General features: G+C 41.0%; 1 protein-coding gene across 1 annotated transcript in view; it reads left to right on the forward strand.

Moving 5' to 3' along the window:
• Positions 1-525: 525 nt before the first annotated feature.
• DNAI4 (dynein axonemal intermediate chain 4) overlaps positions 526-17,386 on the forward strand; it is a 38,923-nt gene continuing 22,062 nt past the window's right edge. Inside the window, exons 1-6 of the mRNA XM_084848245.1 lie at positions 526-606; positions 3,512-3,695; positions 6,529-6,722; positions 12,158-12,264; positions 12,737-12,893; positions 16,259-16,398. Of these exons, the coding sequence (XP_084704371.1) occupies positions 536-606; positions 3,512-3,695; positions 6,529-6,722; positions 12,158-12,264; positions 12,737-12,893; positions 16,259-16,398 (853 nt within the window). The 5' untranslated portion in view covers positions 526-535. The remainder of the gene's footprint in view (positions 607-3,511; positions 3,696-6,528; positions 6,723-12,157; positions 12,265-12,736; positions 12,894-16,258; positions 16,399-17,386) is intronic.

The following is a 17,386-nucleotide window of genomic DNA, read 5'->3' on the forward strand; positions in this document are numbered from 1 at the left end:
GCAAGAATCGGTCAAACTCATAAACAGGCTGGACTGCATTGCTTTTCCTTGCATGGGGCTAGGTGGGGGACCAGTGGCAGCATCCACATAATTTGTAACTGACCATGGCAATAAAATCTCTTGAACTGAACAGATTAGTGGCAAGGAAATGCAACTAGTATTTCCCCAGCAAGAAATACTCCAGGCTATCTTTTCATCTAATGTATATTTGTGTGTGTGCGTGCGTGTGTGTGTGTATGTGTCATTGTCAGCCAATCACATGGCTGTATGCTGAAGAGGTAGCTGCCATGGTTACCATGTAAACAGCTTCTTGTTTCAGCAGCAGCTGTTGAGCGAAGCAAGCGCTGCTGGAGTGAATTTCTCCTTCGGTGCTCAGCTTTTGAAGCAGAGCATTCCAGTGGCCCAGACACTAAAGGGGTCCCATTAGCACTTCGCTGTGTTATCATCTGGACTCGCTGCTGCTGCTTCTGCTGCTTCAGAGGACTCAGGTCTTCTCCTTGCCATCCTACCAAGTGACAGATACTACAATTTGACCATGTCGGACAGTGGTGTGCCCCCTTCTCTCCAGAACAGCAGGTTGAAGAGGCAGAGCATCGTTATCAGTGTGTAAGTGCCATTGTGTTGCTGTACAAGTAGCAAAGGCTGGGTCAGGAAAGGGATGGGCTGTTGGGCATAACACGAAAGGTGGAAAGGACGGCAACTCCAATTCGTTATTTTGCAATGAAGTTTTTTTTTTCCTCTCCTGAATTTTTGGGGTACTACTAAAAATAAACCTTCCTGACTCAAAATGAGAAAAGGGAGTGAGATTTCACCAGAGAGATTGGGTGGGTGTGGTGGTAGGGAGAAGGCATAGATTCTATGCCAGTTTTCCCCAACCTGGTGCCCTTCAGTTGTGTTGGACGACAATTCACAGCATTCCCCAGCCAGCTGAGGGATGCTGGGAATTGTAGCCCAACACATCTGAAGGTCACCAGGTTGGGGAAGGTTGTTTTAAGCCATAGTAGCTAAGGTTCCCTTCCCATATACCCCTCTACCTTTGGGTAAATGCTCTCTCTGCTGGGAGCTGGGATGAGTGAGGAAGCTCTGAATTTCAGTTTCACCCAAATGTGGTGTTTCCATTTGTCATCCTGCCCTAAAACCTTTAATTTTAAAATAAGGGGATGATGTAGCTGGCCATATGCAGTATGTACCAGAGAACTGGGCCAAGACGCAAGAGCATATACCTATGTGATAAACGTATAGGATACCTAAAACATTCTTCAAAAATATAGCTAGTGAAGTCACCAATCATACCTATTTTTATTTTAGTTTTTAAAAATGTTACACCTAAAATAAAATGCCTAATAAATAATGTAAATTTATTATAAATAATTTTGTTATCATTAGTGTTTTGATTTTACTCTATCCTGAAGGCTTATTGCAGGCTGTAGGGAAGGGCCTAATAAATTGTAACTTTTTGTGCACCTAGAGGTCTCCTCTCCTCTTGTCACTGCAGGCTGTAACGTAAAAACAGAGCCTACATTGTCATACAATGCAGAACATTTAAACTCCTTACAGAAAAAAAAAAACTAACAGCAAAAGCCTTGTCCATTCCTCCTTTTTGACTGGACTAGATTTCTCCAACATCAAATCCAAACACTCCATCCTCCCAATGTGCTTCTTACATAGGGAAGTGCCTATACCTTACTATCCATTGCCTGGCTAAAACCAACATCCTCTCACAGGATTTGTAGTTAGTCCCCAACTTTCCCATCTTTTTAATCTCTCTAAAACCTCCACAACATCATATTTACCATCCTCTTTGAAACATTGTCCTGGTTCAGATGAAACGCTAAACTATGGTTTAGTGTTACGTGCATAAACTTTGGGATCATGCCTTGCCCCGTTCCCTCTCCTCCAGTACAGTCACACAGAAGAGATTGAAGGGTTTCACTTCCATTTTCAATTAACTACAGTCCAGTATTATATCCAAACCCTAAACTCTGATTAATTTACAGTTAACTGAAACAAGCCAATTTTATAAACACTATTTGAAGTTGTTGTTTCAATAAATCATAGTTAAGATTAACTACAGTTTTTCTGAGTTTGGACATAATGCTCAACTGTGGTTAGTTAAAACAAAAAGGAAAGGTTCTGACCTCCTCCTCACAGCCATTCCAGAAGAGGAGCTGACCAGCCCAAGGCTCGTTCACATAATGCTAAACCATAATTTAGCATTATATTCAAATGGGGACACTCCATAACCTGCTTTCCAACAATCATCTTATCCTTTTTTGTAAACAATGAGGGTAAGAATATAGAATCCTAGACCTCATAGCTCTACCAATCAAAAGGCATTGTACAGCTATTCTTTTTCTGCTTAGTGGATTTTCTGTAGTAAGAAAAAAGACAGAAGCTGCAGTGGCAAAACACAACAGGATTACAAATAGAAGATGGTGGTGTCTGGAACCCTATAAAATTCTGTGAATGAGGAAGGGTGATTGCACAATAAAAGCCTCATCTGGAAGCACTCTAAATAAGTGGTGATGTACTGCCCTTGTCTCCCCCATCCCCATCACAAATGCTTTTCATGCAACTACCTACCAAAAGTCTAAACTTATGAAAGGTAGGATGGTGGGGTCTCCCCCACCCCCGATGACATTATCAGAATGGTTAACTTGCTTCCTCATTTAATTTATTCACACAATAACTCTGTGAAGTAGGTTGCTATTTTCCCCACTTTATAAACAAGGGATTGTTGAATTATAGTGAATAATTATTATTGAATTCTTAGCCACCAACTGAGTTTGCTGGCAAAAGTATCACAATAGCACAGATTAACATAAAGCCTGTGGGCTATATCTGGCCCACCATTATCCTGCTTCCCTTTTTTTCCTGGAGTGTTGACAGCTGAGCAACTGTAGATCAGCAGCAAGAGTTGACAATCTGAAGAAGGCTTGGTATGCTAGATATGGCATGTATGCCTTCTGTTACACATCATAGCTAATGTGAGATGACCAGGGTACTCATACCGGTTCCCATAACTACCACAGTCTTGGTACTTTTAAAAACATGGTATTGCTTTGTGGGTGAATCCATACAATAAGACAGTTTAGAGATAGCTATAGTTAAGGTCAGTGTGAAACAACTGCCACCAAATATCATTCCTTTCTCTCAGGTTAGGCAGTCTTCCTCTAACAGGGGTGGGAGACTTAAAGCCCTCCAGATGTTAGGGCCTGCAACTCCCAGCAGCCCTAGCCATCATAGCCAGTTGTGAGGGATGATGGGAGTTGCAGGCCAAAAGATCTGGAGAGCCACAACGTCTGAACTGTCACACATTCTGTGGGTGAATCCCTTAATACACTGTGTCAGTTACTGACAAGAACTATCGCATTGCCTTTCTGTCCAAGTATTTTGGGAATGATAGAAATTAATAATAGAAATTTGTTAATGAAAACTGACACATTAAAATGGCTCCATTTTAAAGCTACTAATCTGCTACACAATCTTACCTCTTGTTTTGTTAAACCAGGACCATGAAAGAGCAAAATACCATGAAGAAGTTATCATCTACAGCTTCGGGTAGACGAATGAGTGTCACTAGCACTATGCTAGCCAGCAAAGTTGGATCACTGGCTCGCAGGAGCATCATGATGACTTCAGAGGCAAAGTCTGTGGACAAGGGTTCCCTAGCAAGCAGCAAACCTCTTGTCCAGGTAATGGAGTGACATTAGCATAATGAACATAGTTTCACTGGAGAACTATACAGGTGACAAAAGCATACTGGAGATGCCAGAAATTGTCTACACAAATTTCACAGAGGAGGCAGACCTACTAAGACCAATCTTCTTCTTAAAATGGGGTATGTCTACAGGCCAGTTCACACTATCAAGCAGCCCGCCGTGGCTTATTTAAGCCATGGTGGGCTGCAGTGTGGGCATTTGGCCATTTTGACTATTCAAGCTGCAATCCCAGCTTGTCGTGACATGCAATGGTTAACAAACCACCTACAACCCTAAAACAGCCCATGGCGGGCTGAGGTGATCATGCGAACCTGTCCAGTGGCTCAGTTTGCACGTAATGAGAAGCCACCATGGATGGACTATAGCCCACTTCATCAGATGCAGGCTGTAATCCCCCAAAGCTGATGGCAGAATAAACATGTTAGTCTTTAACATGGCACAAGACTCTTGATTGTTTTTGCTGCCATAGATTCACATGGCTAACCTCTGCAGATTGAAATAATGACATGTTCTTCCCCTGTTCTCCCCTACCTCCATTTCTCTCCCTTCCTCTGTTATCTCCCACCTGTTGAATTATAGATTGTAAGCCCTTTGGGGCAGATACCTGTTTTCCTGTGCTTTGTGTAGTGCCTTGCACATGGAAGGCACAGTATAAATACATAGATAGGGAAGGGCAGTGATAGTGTGTTTTGCATGTGGAAGGTCCCAGATTCAATCTCTGGCAGCACCCCAGTGACATGGATAAGGTTAGGCCCCTGCCTGAGACCCTGGAAAGCTGCTGCTTCTTAGAGTGCACAGCCTTCCCCATCCTGGTACCCTCCAGATGTGTTGGATTATAATATGGCCAGCTGGGGAATGGTGGAAGTTGTGGTCAAACATAGCTGGAGGGCACCAGTTTGGGGAAGTCTGAAGTAGACATTACTGGGCTAGATGGGTAAATAGTCTGGCTGAGTATAAGGCAGATTCATAGGTTCAATCCATAACTGAATCAGGGCACGTCAAATGGCTCTTGATTTCACATGTTGGCTGAGCCATTTGTTCATTTTATAGGGGGAAGGAAAATATTACATAAACCTTACAACAATCGTTACTTGCCATAGGATAAGAATGTTCTTGTGCTTTGTGTATTTTCTCCACAGCCATGATGCAATACCATTTCCTCAAGCTGTTTGCACCACACAAATGAACGTTCAGCATCACGTCTTCAAATATCCTTAGTTCTGGTGATGGAAAGCAACTGGCCTAGGGGTGCTTCCAGACAGAGGGCTCCTACTGCAGTGATTGAAATGCATTGTGGAGCTATTCCATCTTCTCTGCCTTAAGGGCAGAAAAATCCTATGCATGTTTAGACAGAAAAAAGTCCTACAACTCCCAGCATTCCCCAGCCAGCCATTGTAGGCCTTTTTCTGTCTAAACATGCATAGGATTGTGCCTTAACAGATTTTTTTCTGGTAAGAAAAAAGATGGAAGAAGTGGTGGACCACCATAGGGGGGCTACAAATGGAAGATTGTGTCATCTGCCCCTCCCCGCTTAAAATACCCTGAAAGAGGGAGTGCGAGGGGGACCAGATGTCTTCTTCTGCAGAGGACAGTCCTCTGTTAGAAGGACTGCCAGAGGACTGCCCAGTCCAAGTCAAGTTTAAAGAGAAAGAATAATCAGAATGAAGAGCCAGGCCTTGAAGTTGCCCATCAACAGCAGGCACACAGATCACCCGGTCACAGTCTTCCCCTCATTGGTGAGATGCACTGTATCTCTATTTAACTTATAATAATTATTTCTAAATTTGCAGAGACAGAGAGAGAGAGAGAGAGAGAGAGGTTGGTGCAAAGAGGCACAACAGCAAAACAACTATATATAAACATAGTGTAAATTTTTATGCAAATAGGTGTCTTTTTTGTCCTGTTTTTTGGTGATAACATTTTTATGCAAATAGGTGTCTTTTTTGTCCTGTTTTTTGGTGATAAATCTCTTTTTTTGGAATACACAAGTGGCCACCCTAAGTGAAACTGCACCCTAAAAGTCTATCTGAAAGAACCAAGCAATAAAAGGGAGTTCCCCCACTTTCCCAAATGAGTTTCTGACTCTTTCTGATCAGTCTGCTGAATAACAGCAATGAATGTGGTCAATGGTCTCTTTCTTGAGAGTAAGTCCACTTTCCAGTCTGTGACACATATTAAGGTTCATATGTTAATTGTCCCTCGAGGAACATTATTATTCCTTTTTTAAGTCATGTAGGTTATAATTATGCCCTTATAGGACTGTGTAGTTGATCTTATGCATGTCCGTTTGTTTAATCTTCATATTACAGACTCTCAGCTGATGGCCTAGATGACTGCTTACTCTCTCTGTCTCTCTCTCTTTCTCTCTCTCTCTCTCTCTCTCTCTATATATATATATATATGAAGAACTGCCCTAAGCATCTATTAAGGCCTGACAACATTTAAAAAGAAACATATTTACTTACCTCCTGAAAGTCACCACAAATGGACTCTTGGAGACATCCAGAAGAAATTGGTTCCAGGAAGAGAGTGCCATGGCTGAAAACGATGACATATGTCCCATTGCATTCAGTTGGATGTATTCCCAAGTAAATGTGGATAGGATAGGCTGTAATCCTATACCTACTTGGGAGTAAGCCCTTTTACACTCCATCGGAATTACTTCTCACTAGACATGCATAAGATTGCTCTGTCAGTCTCAATAAATTTAGCTGCATGTATCTCGGTTTCTAGAACTGTAGAGGGAGCAGGAGTGCAGGTGGGGTGGGCCATATACTCTTATTTTGTTGTTTTATTGTGTCTACAGGTTTTTGATGAGTTTGGAAAAGATGTGACACCTCATCCACTTTATCGCCCAGAACCAAGTGGTGCCATGCACAGACAAAGCAAAATCTTATCAGCTCAAGATTTTGCTGGGGTGACTCAAAATGAGTTCTTGTCTTCCCTCTCTCTACAACAAGCATCTGGAGCCAGTATTAGTTTAGCAGGCCCATTCTCCAGGTATGACATAGCATCCTATAAAACCTGGCTGGACAAAACTGTATGGGCCCCCTATAGCAGGGGTGGATAACTTGTGGACTTCCAGATGTTTGGGCCAACAACTCCCATCAACCCTCACCACTGGCTATGCTGGCTAGGCTGATGGGAGCTGTAGGCCCAAACATCTTTAGGGCCACAAGTTGCTCACCCCTGCCCAATAGAACGGCAATGCACATAATGTTCAAATGTGCTAGAAATAGCATTTGGTGGATATCATTGTATGTTTGTGGCACGTATGTAGGTGATTCTGATATGCCATGGATAATTTATCTGGTCCCAGTTGTATTTTTATTCTGGTGTCCCCATTTCACATGTATCATGAGAAGAAGTAGAACAAGAGATATTGTTGAACGCTGTCCCTGTTAGAATATAATGTGAATTTGAACAGGATGACAATTCTAGAAGCATTTTTAGTAGATTTTCCATAATGTGGGCTTGATTCTTGCCACAGAGGCTTTTGACTAGGCAAGTTCATACCAAAGGATGGCTCCAGTTTTAAAGGCTGAATTACTATCAGTGTCTTATGGAAGCTAGAAACACTTTAAAAGGATCATGAGATCTGTTTTTAAAAAACAATATGATGGTGCAAGCTGCAGCATGCACCACTACAGTTAAAGCTGGATCCATCAAATTGTCAAGGCTTTAATGTACAAAGCATTCAAACACATGAGCCCCCATCTGAATTCTGTGGTGATACAATCCCATGTAAGCTGTACTATATGCCTTTTCTATGTTTGAATTAGCTCAAACATTTCTGCAGCCATGTGGTTCCTCGAGAAGAGGGGTTTGTTTTACAACTGAAAACTGCTTGGCATCTGAACTGCTGTGGGAATGTATTAATTGGCATTTGCTGTTTTGCAGTGGTTTAGGCCCTTTTTGTCAGGCCAGATCCAGCAGGTGGTGCTGGGGGATTACTGTTCAATTCCATGGCTATTGAGCCTTGATGTCCCAGAGGGTTTCATCTTGTCTGGCATGTTATCTAACATTTACACAAAACCGCTGGAAGGAGTCATTTTGGGCTGGGAGTAAGCTGCCTCCAAAGTGCTGATAATGCCCAGCTCTATTGCCCTTTGTTGCCTAGTGCCAAGGAAGCAGTCATAACCCTTGAATATTGCCTGGGTTTGGTAATGGGCTGGATGAGGATGAACAAGATGAGGTTAAACCCAGACAAGACAGTGGTGTTGTTGATCGGTAGAAAGCCTGGCTCAGGGATTGGTGATCTGGAAGGAATAGAGTTCCCTCTGCAAGATCAGGTCAGTAGCTTGGGATGCTCCTTGATCCTATGCTTTCCCTGGATCTTCAGGTGGTGGCAGTGGCACGGAGTCCATTTGCACAATTACACTTGGTGTGCTAGCTGCAACCCTACATGAGTTGGTCTGACTTGACAACAGTTATCTATACTTTTGCTGCATCATGCTTTTTTAAAATAATTTTTTATTGTGAGTTTTAACAAAATAAAACAGACAAAAACATAACAAAACCAAAAAAATTAAAAACATAACAACATATTCTAAGATCCTCAGTTTCAAATATTACAATATTCTAGGAAGAAAGAGAGAGAGAGAGAAAGAATAGATTATACATAAACTCCAGTAAAAGCAGACCAGATATCCAAATATAAGTCCATTTGCAAGTTACACCTATATACCACTTTTTCAAATGTTGCTAGCGTTGTTAAGTCTTCAATCCATTGCACTGTAGGCGCTGAGCTTTTATCCTTCCAGTATCATAGTATCAGTCTTTTAGCAACCAAAAGGGTGTGAAAGATCCATTTACGCTGACCATGTGTTAGATTCCAAAAAGCAGGTAAGTAATTTAAGAGAACGTATATGTCAGTAAATATTAAAGAGCTTTCCAATATGAAATTGATTTGTATGATAACTTTCTCCCAAAAGGAGGCAACTATTGGGCATTTCCAAAACATATGGATAAGAGAAGCATTAACTGCATTACACCTTCAACAATTAGCCAAGTTTGACAAACCTTTATTAAAGAGATAATGTGGCATCCAATAGACCCGAGACAAAAGTTTTTGCTGAATAAGGCGTAACCGAAGTTCCATAGAGATATCCAATACAGACACCAAAATGGTGGTCCATTGATTAGACAAAATAGGACATTCCAATTCCCTGTTCCATTCCTGTTGTAGACCACGAGTATCATATTTATTCATGGATAATAAATATGTATAAACATGAATCGTAGGTCGATATATCTGGTCAGCTTCAATAAGTGTTTCCAGTAGCAAAGGAGACTCCGAAGCAGTAAAAGCAGTGGGACCAAATCTAGATTCTAACAAATGTTTCAATTGCAAATACTGCCATTTCTCTGTAGCAGGCAAATCAAATTCATCTCATAAAGTTGAAAATAACAAAAACTCATCATCAACACCCAATAATTGATCCAGGGTAAAGATAATTTTATCTTTCCAGGTCCGCCACAAAAACATTTTCTTTCCAATTCTTAAATCTGGATTTCCCCATAAAGTCAATTTAGCATGGGAGAATGGATCAAACTGTAATTGGCATGACATTATACGCCACACATCTCTAACTGCCAAGATTGTGGGAGGAGCTCTATCTGCCTTAATATGCTGAGAACCTAATGCCATCCATTTAGAACAAGGATCCAGACAAGAAGATTCCAACACTGACCAAGGTGGAAAATCAAATCTGAGTGGAAAAGACCAAAATTTAGTACAGGTCAGCAAGTAAGCATGATGATATGTAGCAAAACCTGGAAAACTGAACCCACCTTCATTAACTGGAAGCTGCATCCTTTTCAAAGATATTCCTGGTGGAAAGGAACCCCATAAAATTTTTCAAAACAAAGGATTAAGTTTTTGAAAATATTTGCCAGGTATAGGTATGGGGATCCCATGTATAACATAAATAATTTGAGGTATAGTATTCATCCTAATCGTTTTAACCTTACCCCATAAACTCAACTTTAAAGATGCCCATCTATCTATATCTTGTGAAATCAACTTATTTATATTTAACCTAATCATTTGAGATATATCTCTAGAGAGAATTATTCCCAAGTAAGCAAGAAATTGCAAGTAGATAAATAGGTACTGCCTCGGCGGGAAAGGTAACAGCGCTCCGTGCACCTCGGTGTTCAGTCATGCCGGCCACATGACCACGGAAGCGTCTTCAGATAGCGCTGGCTCTTCAGCTTAGAAACGGGGATGAGCACCGCACCCTAGAGTCGGACACAACTGGTTGGGGACGCCTTTACCTTTACCTTTTTAAGTAATAGACTCTGGGCACCGTCAAAATTGCCAATTGGCTAATACACTAGAATATACCCTATCTCCAATCGGCATTATTTCCAACTTTGATGAATTCACTGAATAACCAGACAATTCACCAAATGTATTAACCAATTACATCAAAGCTGGAACTAACAAGTGGAGTTTCGAGATAAACAACAAAAGATCATCAGCATAAAGGCTAATTTTAAATTCTAAGCCAAAATGGACAAATCCATGAGCACTACTATTTTGTCTAATAGCACACACCAGAGGTTCCAAACGTAAGTTGAACATCAATGGGGAAAGTGAGCAACCTTGTCTAGTACCCCACCCAGGTAAAAAGCAAACAAACCGAAAATAAACCATTAGTCATTACTCTTGCTCTTGGAAATGAATATAAAAGTTTAACCCATTTCAAAAATTCTATAGAAAAACCAAAATTAGTCAATGTGGTAAATATAAATTTCCAGTGAATTTTGTCAAAGGCCTTTTCTGCATCCAGGGAAATGATGGCCGCTTGGTCAGTTCTTTCAGAGTTTAAAGAGACTAAATCAACTACTAATCTAAGATTATCAGCCCCCTGTCTATTTTTAATAAATCCCACCTAGTCTGGTATAACCAGTGCGGCCATAACTTGTTGCAATCTATCTGCCAAGATTGCTGTTAATATTTCGATATCTACATTAATTAATGATATAGGTCGATAGGTATGATCCTTGCCAGGCTTAGGAATCACAGTAATGTAAGCGTCATTTAATGGTGAAGAGAGGGAGCCCGCCTTGAAAATATGGTTATAGAGCCAGTGAAGCTTTGGAGCTAAAAAAACTGGAGAATGTTTTATACCACTCCATTGAGAATCCATCTGGACCGAGTGATTTCCCAGTGTTCATTTTCATAATTGCATTCATAATTTCCTCTAAACGCAGAGGAACTAAAAGAAGCTGTTGTTGTGAAGAATCTAAACATGGAGATTTATCTGAGAAAAAAAAAGCATCCATGTCTTGCTCTGATATCTTGCTACCAGTACTGTAAAGATCAGAAAAAAACTTTAAAAATTGTGAGTTTATGTCTATAGGAGAAGTATATACTTTGCCACTCTCATCCTTAATAGCTGAAATGACATTTTGATGTTGATGCTGTTTAAGACAATGTGCAAGGATCTTACTAGGATGTTCACCATTTTCACAAAATTTCTGTCGTAGACAAGTCAGAGCAAATTCTGCCTACTATGAAAGAATATTATTAAGCTCATGTTTAGTATTCTGCAGCTCTTGATAAAGTTGTGCAGTGGGGGAAATAGCAAACTGAGTTATAAGAGATTTCAGCTTCTTATTTAAAAATGTCCATGGAGTTCTTTAAAGGTTTTTTTTATAAGAAGTATAAGAAATAATTCGGCCGTGCTACATCATGCTTAGACTATTGCAGTTCATTCTACATGAGGCTACCTTTGAAAAATGTCTGGAAGCTACAGTTGGCACAAAATGTAGCGGCCAGACTGCTTACCGGTGCAAGCCATTAGGACAATATCACACCTGTCTTAAAAACCTGCACCGTTTGCCAGTTGCTTTCCGCACTCAATTCAAGGTGTTGGTTTCAACCTTTAAAGCAGCAGTGGGCCACATGCAGCTCTCACTGCCCCCTGGTGCCATTCCTGTCACCCCCTGAATTCAGTAAAAAAAAAAAAAATGGGGGGAGGCATCTGTAGCCGCTACTGAGCACCCAAAGGTCAAAATTAGCTTCTTTTCCCCCAGACCTCCCACACTTGCGCACTCCACTTTAAAGTTCTAAATGGCTTAGGACCTCGCTATCTAAGAGACTACCTGTCTCATTATGAACCTGCCCAGATATTAAGGTATGCAGGAGAGGCCCTTTTGAGGCCCATATGTCAGACATGCATGAAAAGGTTATCTCCTGTGTCACTCCCAAGCTGTGGAATTGGCCCCCACTCTCCTGGCTTTTAGAAAGGGCGTGAAGACACATATTTTTAATCTAGGCTTTTAAATTATGTAGCTGTTTTAACATTCTAGTGTTTTACTGTTTTTAATGTTCTTATTTTTATTGTTTTAAAATTTTGTTGGTATTCTGCTTTGGCATTCCTTGTTGTTTTACTTGCAATACATGCTTTTTGTCTTAAACACAGGACTTATGGCAGTGGCAGTATTACAAAGTCAACCACTTCTACTGAATCATTGGCAGAAGAAATTGTAGAACCCGGGTCTAGACGAGAAACAATTGCTAGCTTTACAGGTAGAGTAAACTTACTCCTATGCAATAAACTTGAATCCTCTCATCATGTTCCTGTGATATCCTAAAATATTCAAAGTCAGTAACTTCTCAGGACCTGGCTACATGTAATGGGATCACATGGTTATAGCTGACCTGCATCTTCCCCATATACTTCTCCAGTAATATTCAATAAAAGAAATGCTTAATGTCACATTGTAGCCTTTGGCATGCCGTGCCTCTGCTCCAGTTCATTGGCTGCTGCTTGCAGGAGGCATATGACAATATCAGGTGCTGCGTTTCTTTTACAGGATGTTACTGAGACAATGTAGGGAGAGGGAATGTGAGTTGGTGCTAGCCAGGCACCCCCTTGTGCCCTGTAATGCTCTGGTGACCGCTGCTTCAAACCACTGCTGTAATGCTCTACCTATGGTTTCTTAATTACTTCAGCACAAAACATGATTTCATTCTTTCACATGGTGTACTAATTTGGCAGACGTTCAGGTCAGGCGAGAGGAGGTGCCAGAACAACTGACAAAACGAGACCTAGAAAAGCGTGTGGATATTTTCCTCACAGAGACAGAAACAATTTGGTTGTTTGACATGCCAACTCTCATGGTATCCACTGAGTCTGAGGAAGCTGACTGCGTGAGGTAGGCATAATTCCTATGTAATTGGCCTATCTATTGGGTCTCCAGCTTTAGCTTTTCAATGGAATTTGAGATGACTTTCCTCATGGTATTAAGACTACAGATCCCAAATGTACTTCACTATGAAATCTTGTCCTTGTTTCTGGAAGTTAAAATAAGGGTCAATATGTTGTTGATTAATTTAGCAAAAAATCCAGCCAAACCACTAGAGCTCTGAGACTATAGAGGTTCTACCCATTTCCTCTGGAAAGGGAAATGTCGAGTCTGCAGTCCTAAACACACTTACTAAGGAGCAAGCCATACTGAACACACAGTGGAACTTATTTCTGAGTAAACATGTATAGGAGCTTGCTGTAAGAATTTGAAATGCATTAATTTTAAATGTAGACTGCTCACCAGCAGCTCTGTGACCTGTGTCAGGGCACTGAGGCTTTGATTTTAGGTGCTTGGGGTTTATTATAAAGCAAATACATTATTAAAAGAAATCTGTGGCATAATGGTGTAGTCTGAAGGCTGATCCATACAGTGATGCGGTAGCTACTTGAAACCCATAATATGTGGAAGCTGCTGTACATGGCAAACTAGTTATGTATAGTGACATTAATCAAGTGATTTTCATTCTGCAAACCAGCAAAAACCATTGCTAGCAATGGTGAGATCTGCCAGGGACATCGACCTGGCATCTTCACTGCATGTTTTGACACCAGATTAAGACCTTCCTCTTCCAGAAGGTGTTTAATCTTTAATCTGTTGCTCTGATTATTAACTTCACTGCTGGCTCTTTAATATTTTTAAAATTATTTTTAATGTTTTGGTTGTTATTATATAGCTGTTTGGGTTTTTTCCATGATTGTAAACCGCCCCAAGGACATCTTCCAATTGGGTGGTATATACATTTAATTAATAAATAAGTGAAATTAAAAGCCACGACGACAAAGTATGTCGTGCATTAAGGAGGGAAGTGGGGCAGGTAGCAAAGTTGTGACAACTGAGGGAGTGGCCAGTGGCTCACACAGGGCAAAGTTTAACAAAGAGGGTGATATTTTAGAAATCCTTTAAAAGTGTTATGGATGAACCCACTGTGCACAAACAGCTTGCTAACATGGAGCAGTTTACATGTGGTTTGAGGTTCAAGAGACCACCAAAACTGCTGTTTATGTAAACTGGGCTCTCATCCGTAATTTTTTAATCAAACATAACTTATAGCTTCACAATTGCTTTCTTTGCTGGCTTTTGTTCTGCATAGCCTCTCCATCTTCTGCTAGATGTTTCCTAACAACAAGGTGGCTGTGTTTGGATGCAACGCTAAAGTGTGGTTTAGCATTAATCGCTCAAGCCATGGGCTTGAATGCCCTTCTCCTCTGGTGGAGCCACGAGGAAGGGTTTGAAAGATTTCACTTCCATTTTCAAGTAATTGCAGATTAACATTATTTCTGAACTTGAACAAACTATGGTTAGTCTTCACTATGATTTACTGAAACAAGCCAACTTCAAACCTTGGTTTATAAAGCTCTCTCGTTTCAATCAAACTTCATTAAGATTAATGACAGTTCAGATTTCTGTCAGTAGTAAAACCTTCCAATCTCTTCATGGCCACACTGTGGGAAGAGCGGGGAGGGAGAGTCACAAGACCAAGGCTTGTGCATATAACACTAAATCATAGTTTAGGATTACAACTGTATTAGGCTAGTAGTTCTGAGTCACCATATTACATGCTTTTTAGGTGGACAGTGTAAAAAGTGAGTACAACAAACACATGCTCATACACTCGTACACATGCTTGTACACATCAGAGAGCTGTGACTGGCCACTCCTTTCTGAGTATGCATTTGCAGGACCAAATAAGGCAAGGGGTGGAAGACCTATAATGGTCTTCCTTTATTTAAGAAAGCAGCCTGGGGAGGAGGAAAGAGAATTTAATTGAGACCACAGCACTTGGGGAGGGGGATTAACCTTTTCTCCCTGTTTCCCTGATCTAAATCCACCCACCTAGTTGCTTTTGTCCCAGTAAAGAACATATTCAATTCAAGTCCTCTCCCCCTGCAATGTCATCCCAATCCAATTGTCTCCTGCAGCAACTTTGAAGGAAAAAAAATAATAATGAAACATTAGGATTTCTGATCACAGATCTGTATCACTTCTGGTTTGGCTGTTCGTGGCAAATCTGAATTTGCCCCTGCATAATGTGCAAAATGCCCCTAAGTCTTAAAGAGGCATGCATGCTACAGGGCAGGGTAGAGGGTGGTGGCACTTTGTAGAACAGGCAGGAGTGACAAAAGAGGTAGATTCAGCCCCAGAACTGGTTTACTCCACTCTATCCTCACAAATGGTACCACTGTTAAAAAAGGGGGATGGAAATTATTCCTCACCTTTTCAACAGTTTCTGAATGCTGGAGATATGCCCTAGGAATACTGCTATCCATTCTAAAGAGTACACAGTGGTTAAGTTCTTAGACTGTGGGCAGTCAGTACATGAAAGTCGGGCTACAAGCCAACTCCAAAACTGGGGGAGGGCCGTAGCTCAGTGCTAGGTTATAGGCAGAAGGTACCAGGTTCAGTCCTCAGCATCTCCAGGTATGGCAGGAAAGGTCTCTCATGCCCTATCTGAAAGCCCAGAGAGCTACTGCCAGTGACAATACTAAGCTAGAAGGGCCAATGGTCTGATTCAATATAAGGCAGCTTCCTGTGTTCCCAAAGACCGCGAGGATTTAGGGTGCGCCTCTCTGATAGCATGCTATTTCATGGCACACCTAAAAACATTGTCACCTCCAAGTACGTTGGTTGCTTTCACAGACCAGCTAGTGGTAAAGAAAAGCACTTTTATCCACTGATCCTAATCACATTTACTTGGAGGTGAGTTGTGACTGTTACAGCCCTTGGTCCTGTTAACCTGAAAGGCAATAGAGCAGTTGATCAAAGCTTGGATTACATTGTTAGCACACTGCAGGGAGAATCTTAGAATTTGCTGTGTCAGGAGGCAATCCACATTATTGCCTAAAGGTTGTGTAACTGCACTGCAGCATTTTCAACATTTTGTCAGAGAAAGGTGACCTTCAGGTCTTCCTCTAAATAATTCCAAAGTGCTTCACAAGGCAATCCTATTCATGTCTACTCAGAGGGAAGTCCTATTAAATTCAGTGGGGCATACTTCCAGGTAAATGGGATTCCAGGGTTGGGGGACCGTCTGGGGCAAATTTGGAGGGTGCACAGGGAACTGCAGGGTGGAGGAGAGGATGGAGAAGTCATGTTCCAACAGCAGTATCTTTTCTGCTGGTGGAATGACCATCTTGGATCCAACCCATCAAGTGGAAGTTGCGATGTACACATGTTTTGTTGTTGTTTTAATATGTATGTTTTTCCTCCCAAAGGAGAAATAATATAGCTTACATGGAACTCTGTAAAAATAGAGTTGGCAATGATTGTTATGCTGATAGAATGATGCAAACACTTAATGGAGCACCGAAGACAAAGGAAGTACAATGTGAAAAAATTATCATGGCTGACAAAGGTAAATTGGTGCTTGGGAAGTTTTTTTAAAAAACACTGATGGAGGTATGGAAAGAACTGTAGCCTATAGTGGAGCTTCTTTTGTGTGGGAGCAAAGTCCAAGAGACATCTTCATTCTCCTGTGTAGGGAAATACTCCAGAGACTGAAGATCTACCACATTATTTGCTGTCCTGCCCTTTATACTCTGAACCAAGGTCTAATTTTCTGGATTTTATTTTGTCTTATCTCTACTGTAACGCTGTTACAGAGAATATTTTCTATCTTTTGTCTGATACAGATCCCACCATAACTCACAAGGTCTCTCTCCTTGCTTTGGCAGCATCGAAAATTCATGCAAAATTCATTTCTGACAACGTGTTGACTGTTTGGGGGACGCCTTGTTTTAACGGTCTTTTAGCTGTTTTAATTTTCATATCATAATTATTCATTTAAATATGGAAGCAGTATATTTTTAAATGAATTCAAATGCATTTTAAATAATATTCTTTGAATATATTGTAGTTTTAAGCATTTTGGATTTTGACCTGATGTTGTATCTGCCCTAATATGTTTTAGTTGTTTACTTGTTCTGTGAATGGCCTATGGCCTACTACTAAATAAGTGGCAATGGAACGGCGTGTAGGTAAACAACAATGTACATGTAAAGTGAACTTCCATTCAGCAGGAAACATTCAACCAAGATTTTGCAGCAGAACCTTGAATAATTTAGGGAAATTTTTTAGGGAAAAAATGAGAGGAGGAGGATCATGTAAGCTGCCTTATCCCACTGCTATATCCCACCTGAGATAGAGCTTCAGCCCCTTTAAGAGGTCTTTAGCAGGAGGACATTCAGCAGGGTGTTTTTTCCCCTTCTGTCTATAAAACTGTGAAGGGATGGGGCAGCCTATCATAGTGGTTAAGGAACAGAAGTCCTATACCAGACAGAACTTGGCACCCACATGCAAGTGCTCCTGAAAGTTGTGTTTGCTCAGTTCAACATGTACGACAC

Source organism: Heloderma suspectum, chromosome 4, assembly GCF_057233095.1.
Source record: "Heloderma suspectum isolate Gila_16-S chromosome 4, 16-S_ref, whole genome shotgun sequence".
NCBI lineage: Eukaryota > Metazoa > Chordata > Lepidosauria > Squamata > Helodermatidae > Heloderma > Heloderma suspectum.